Source organism: Eptesicus fuscus, chromosome 9 (genome assembly GCF_027574615.1).
Source record: "Eptesicus fuscus isolate TK198812 chromosome 9, DD_ASM_mEF_20220401, whole genome shotgun sequence".
NCBI lineage: Eukaryota > Metazoa > Chordata > Mammalia > Chiroptera > Vespertilionidae > Eptesicus > Eptesicus fuscus.
The window spans coordinates 78,096,751-78,102,675 of NC_072481.1; the positions used below are offsets into that span (position 1 = coordinate 78,096,751).

General features: G+C 49.0%; 1 protein-coding gene across 1 annotated transcript; it reads left to right on the forward strand.

Moving 5' to 3' along the window:
• Positions 1–768: 768 nt before the first annotated feature.
• NHLRC1 (NHL repeat containing E3 ubiquitin protein ligase 1) lies at positions 769–1,975 on the forward strand. The gene has a single exon (XM_008146079.3). It carries the CDS (start codon positions 788–790, stop codon positions 1,973–1,975), a length of 1,188 nt encoding a protein of 395 aa, XP_008144301.2. The 5' UTR covers positions 769–787.
• The last annotated feature ends 3,950 nt before the right edge of the window (positions 1,976–5,925 follow it).

Sequence of the window (5,925 nt, forward strand, 5' to 3'; positions counted from 1 at the left end):
AGCCAAATATCAACAGTACAACAATTGAAATTTCTTTTGAGAGCCAAATTTTTTAAACTTAAACTTCTTCTAACGCCACTTCTTCAAAATAGACTCGCTCAGGCGGTGGTATTTTGTGGAAGAGCCACAGTCAAGGGGCCAAAGAGCCGCATGTGGCTCGCGAGCCGCAGTTTGCGGACCAGGGACCTAGTGGGTTTCTTGTATTGCCCTATAACATTCCTTTGCTCGTACATGCATTTATCTTACACGTGTTCATTAAGTATCTACTTTAACTACAAGTGCGATCAAGACACACACCTGCCTCACCCCCTCGAAGTTTAACTTTCCTCGTGTGTCTGTGTTTTCCAGTTTAATCAGAAGCATCGTGAACCGCGAGACCCTGTTTTCCTGCCAGCCCTAGCACCTAGCACCCAGCACCACGAATTGGAAACTGCAGGGCACCAGGGTTGGAAGACGAGGTTGTTCTAGCTCTGGCTTTGTCCCTTACAGACTGGGTGGTAGGGAGGAACCCTCTTGTTCTCAATAGGTATGTTTCTTCATGTGGTATGTGGAGATGACCCATCCATGATTTTGTTAAGATTAGTACCTATCTGACCGTGCGCTGTGAATACAGGCTTTCAAGAAGCAGTGCCGCACGCGCCCACCAGGGGGCAGCAGGTCTCGGCCCAGCGGCGCCGCGATCGACGTCAGAACCAGCGCCTCGCCCCTTGACCGTGAACCCGGGCGGCGCGGGGGGGCGGTGTTCAGCCCCGCGGCCTGGCGCGGCGGGAGCTCCACGGGCGGCGCGATGGGTGCCGAGGCCTCGGGGAGCGGGCCGGCGCTGCGGGAGCTCCTGCGCGAGGCCGAGACCAGCCTGCTCGAGTGCAAGGTGTGCTTTGAGAGGTTCGGCCATCGCCAGCAGCGGCGTCCGCGCAACCTGCCCTGCGGCCACGTGGTCTGCCTGGCCTGTGTGGCCGCCCTGGCGCACCCGCGGACGCTGGCCCTCGAGTGCCCCTTCTGCCGGCGGGCCTGCCGGGGCTGCGACACGAGCGACTGCCTGCCGGTGCTGCACCTGCTGGAGCTCCTGGGCTCCGCACTTGGCCCCGCGCAGGCCGCCCCCCGCGTCGCCGCCCGCGGCCCTGGGGCCCTCACCTGCCGCCTCGCCTTCGGCGGCTGGGGAACCCTGGTCAACCCCACCGGGCTGGCGCTGTGTCCCAAGACGGGGCGGGTCGTGGTGGTGCACGACGGCAAGCGGCGGGTCAAGATCTTCGATTCCGGGGGAGGCTGTGCGCACCAGTTTGGAGAGAAGGGGGGCGCTGCCCGGGACATCAAGTACCCGCTTGATGTCACAGTCACCAACGACTGCCACGTGGTTGTCACCGATGCCGGCGACCGCTCCGTCAAAGTGTTCGATTTTTTTGGCCAGCTCAGGCTTGTCGTCGGAGGCCAGTTCTCCTTGCCTTGGGGCGTGGAGACCACCCCTCAGAATGGGGTCGTGGTCACTGATGCGGAGGCAGGGTCCCTGCACCTCCTGGAAGTGGACTTTCCGGAAGGGGTCCTCCGGCGAACCGAAAGGCTGCGGGCGCGTCTGTGTGGTCCCCGAGGGGTGGCGGTGTCTTGGCTCACGGGGGCCATTGCGGTCCTAGAGCGCCCCCTGGCCCTGGGGGCCGGGACCTGCGGCACCACGGTCAAGGTGTTCAGCGCCACCATGCAGCTCATTGGGCAGGTGGACAGCTTCGGGCTGAGCCTCTTCTTCCCCTCGGAAATTACGGCCTCCGCCGTGACCTTCGATCACCAGGGGAATGTGATGGTCGCCGATACGTCCAGTCACGCCGTCCTCTGCTTAGGAAAACCTGAGGAGTTTCCCGTACTGAAGCCCATCGTCACCCACGGTCTTTCCCATCCCGTGGCCCTGACCTTCAGCAAGGAGAATTCTCTTCTTGTGCTGGACAGTGCCGCCCATGCTGTCAAAGTCTACAAGGCTGACTGGGGGTGATGGGCATGGAACCAGAAGCCCTGGAGCTGCCCCTAATGAATTGTTTAGCCCTGGATGAATTATTTAATCTCATCCATCCAATAGGGATCATTATAACTGCCTGGCAGACTTACAAAGAGTGAGGCAATTATTCAAGAAGATTAATGAAATCTACCATTTATTGAATATGTGCTTCATGTGCTAAGAATTTTTTTTTTAAACATTAGCTCATTTAATCCTTAACAGCTACCCAGTAAGGTAATTTATATTATTAATCCCAGTTTAGATATGAGAAAACTGAGACCCAGAGAGCTGAAGTGACTTACCCAAAGCCACACTTACTGTGACAATCACCATTGGATCTCAATTCTGACTCCCAAACACTTTGTCTTAAATAAAATAACATGTGAGGGGAAAAATATGTGAATGTATATTGTTGCTATGTGTACGCTATTTACAAGTAGTCATTTATTTTAGTTGGATGCACAGAGGAGACTTTACAGAGAATTCAGAAAGAGGGTTTTGTGGTGGGTATCAGTTAGCTCAACTTGCAACTTGTCTGATGGCATACTGGGTGGAGTTACTGTGGGTTCCGAGTTACTTGACTAGGAAAAACAATTGAACTGCTTACTCAGAAGGTAAACGAGTCTCTGGCACCTGTATCTCCCCCACTGTATAGGCATCAGGAAAGGTTGCCTATACTTGGTTGAGAAAGGCCTGCTTTGGCGTATGTCTGAACTACTGTAGAACACACTATATTTATACAAGGGTTAGAGGGCTGGGTGATACTCCTGTTACATGTTTATGTTAATACAGAGATAAATCACCACAATCAGTTCGTGGTAAAAAAATTATTTTGCTGGCCTTTTTATAATCAGTAGTAACCTGAAGCACTTCTGTGATGGGGTGTTTGTGCAATTTAAATTCATCCCAGGTGTTGCAAACACTGTATACTCAAGAAATACTTCTCTTTATATTTTATTGATTTTTTTTTTTTTTTACAGAGAGGAAGGGAAAGGGATAGAGAGTTAGAAACATCGATGAGAGAGAAACATCGATCAGCTGCCTCCTGCACACCTCCTACTGGGGATGTGCCTGCAACCAAGGTACATGCCCTTGACCAGAATCGAACCTGGGACTCTTCAGTCCACAGGCCGGCGCTCTATCCACTGAGCCTAACTAGTTAGGGCAAGAAATAATTCTCTTGATCCTAAGTCAGCATTTTAAGTCACTGGTAAACACTGAAATCTTTCTTGAGTCAAAATATAGCCTTGACCAAGATAACACTTGCTTAATGTTGTGATTGATTCAATGAATGGAAATTGCAGGTGCAGTAGCCAGTTCTTTCTCAGTTGTGTGTTTTTAGCTGATGTAAACATCTCAGTTTAGTGCTGTTGGAAGAGTACCGAATAACTGGCACCTCCCAAGCAGCACAACATTTTTCTCAGGGAGAAAATACTGGTTTTGAAAGATGAATGTTTGCTTCAGATAATAGCTGATGCTTCATCAACTACAGGATTCTATTATACTAAGGATTTAGTAGACCTAATGTACACACTAGAGACAGTCCCAAAATAATGAGTAAAATATGATTCAAGAGTTTTAAGTTTGTTCTTTGGAACTAAAAGAGCCTGTTTCATATGCCAGTCCACAAAAGCCCATTTTGCTTCTGTGTTTTATCAAATAGCACTAACAGTAAGATCTCAGACACCCTGGATCACATTTGTCAGTGCATTCCAAATAGGGATTCTGGGGACAACCCTTCCCTACACTCACCCCACCCATGGAAGCCGTCCTTAGGTCAGTGACTTCACAGGTATTCTGCATTGTGGAACAAGAAAGGTCTCAGGTGGAAATACATGTTCAAACTTGTTCATTTGCAAGTAGGGCCACTGTGGCTTGATCTTTAAAAAGTTTTCCTTATGCCCTAGCTGGTTTTGTTCAATGGTTAGAACGTTGGACTGAAGGGGGTCACGGGTTTGATTCTGGTCAAGGGAACGTGCCTCGGTTGCAGGCTCAATTCCTGCCCCCAGTCGGGGGGTGTGCAGGAGGCAACCAATCGATTTATCTCTCTCCCATCGATGTTTCTCTCCCTGTCTCTCCCCCTCCCTTCCACTCTCTCTGAAAATCATTGGAAAAAAATATCCTTGAGTGAGGATTAATAACAAAAAGTTTTCCTTAGGAATAATGACATTTTAATAGCCTTAGAGTTGAGTCAGTTCAAGGGATTTTCTCCTGTTTGGAATTATCAGTGGGATCATCTTTGGCTATGGTGCTGTGCATATGTCTTTTTCAGACAGTACTCGGAGAAAAGATGTGGAACATGTCTTACATGTGGAGATATGTGATCAAAGTATTGCTTGTTTCCTGTGGCTTACCTCACCAAAAGAATGAGGTGGGAGTCCCTGAGATGATGTGAGAGAAAACCAGAGAGGTAGTAACAAGCAACCTTGTTAACTGCTACCTCTCCTTGGGAGTGGGTGAGGCAGGATATGCGACATAAACAGATAGCAGCTCTTCCCAGGAATGGCATAATAGGGTGTGTGTGGCAGGGGTGGGGTAGGGGGAGGCAGGGTTTCCCTGGGAAAGATGCAAAGCTGGCTGTTTTTGATCTCCTGAGAGGCAGGAAGAGATCATTACAGTGGAAAGTTAAAGGTTTCAAGGTGATGGAGGAGAGCCCAGCTGGTGTGGGTCAGTGATTGAGCGTGGACCTATGAACCAGGAGCTCACGATTCAGTTCCTCTGTCAGGGCATATGTCTGGGTTTTCGCTTCCATCCCCAGTAGGGGGTGTGCAGGAGGCACCTGATCAATGATTCTTTCTCATCATCAATGTTTCTCTCTCTCTCTCCCTCTCTCTCCCTTCCTCTCTGAAATTAATAAAAATGTATATTTTTTTTAAAAGGCGAAGGAGGAGAGTTGGAATGACTCTCCAGAGACAGGAGATAAAAGGATGTGACCAAGAGTAAATGGAGAAGAAGAAAGTCTCTTTCTGAATGTGTCCCTCAATCACGTGTCTTTAGGCCAACGCTACCCACCATGTACCATCTGTTGAGTCCATAAAAGCAAGAGCAGTCCTAGCTCAGCAGTCCTCACTTCACCTTCCATCTGTTGCAGTTTTGCCCAATTCCTGATCCTTGGATTGTCTCCTGTTTTCACCCTTGTTCTGCCTTCTGGATTAGCCACTTAGACTTGGTTTTCTCAATTTTTTTCTCTCGACATTTTCTAAGGACTTTGGTTCAGCTTCATAAATCTCTCCTCTGGCAAGTCTCACACAATGATTACCATTTGGCAAGGGCCTTATCTAGATCTTCCCCGACTCCTCATTAAGTGGGGTGCAACCCACTCGAAGTGAATAATATACCTTTTGAGGAATAAGCAGAACATTCCATGCATCTCAGAAAAATGAAGAACCACTGATGATGGCTGACTTAATCATCCTTATACCTGCCACAGAAAGAAGAGGTGTGTATTGGAGGTTAGTGCTTTACTAATGGTGACACTGTGGTGGTGTATCATGGTTAGTAAGGAGATGACTGCTTTCTTGAAGAGTTTGTAGAAAATATGACAGGGAGGCTTCCAACGCTCGCCACCACTATCACACTAAACAGTCATGGAGTCTGCTGAGCCCACAGCTACTTCTGAGAAAAACTGTGCCCCTCCCACAGGCCTGCTGGCCAGCCTGCCCTCAGACACCATGTTTTCTGTTTCATGATCCCCTCTAGCAATAGCTGATTGGATAGGGGTGCACACCTAACTAAATAACAGCCCACTCATCAATGTCCCATCAAAGGTATGAATTAGACCAGGACTGCCCTACAAATTGGCCGGGGGTAAATAGGTTTTCCCAGAAAGCAGCAAGGAGATTGAAACACAGTCATGGGCCACTTACTGACGGGTATCCATTCTAAGCAATGCACTGGTAGGCAATTCCATCATTGTGTGTACATCATAGAGTGACTTACACACACCT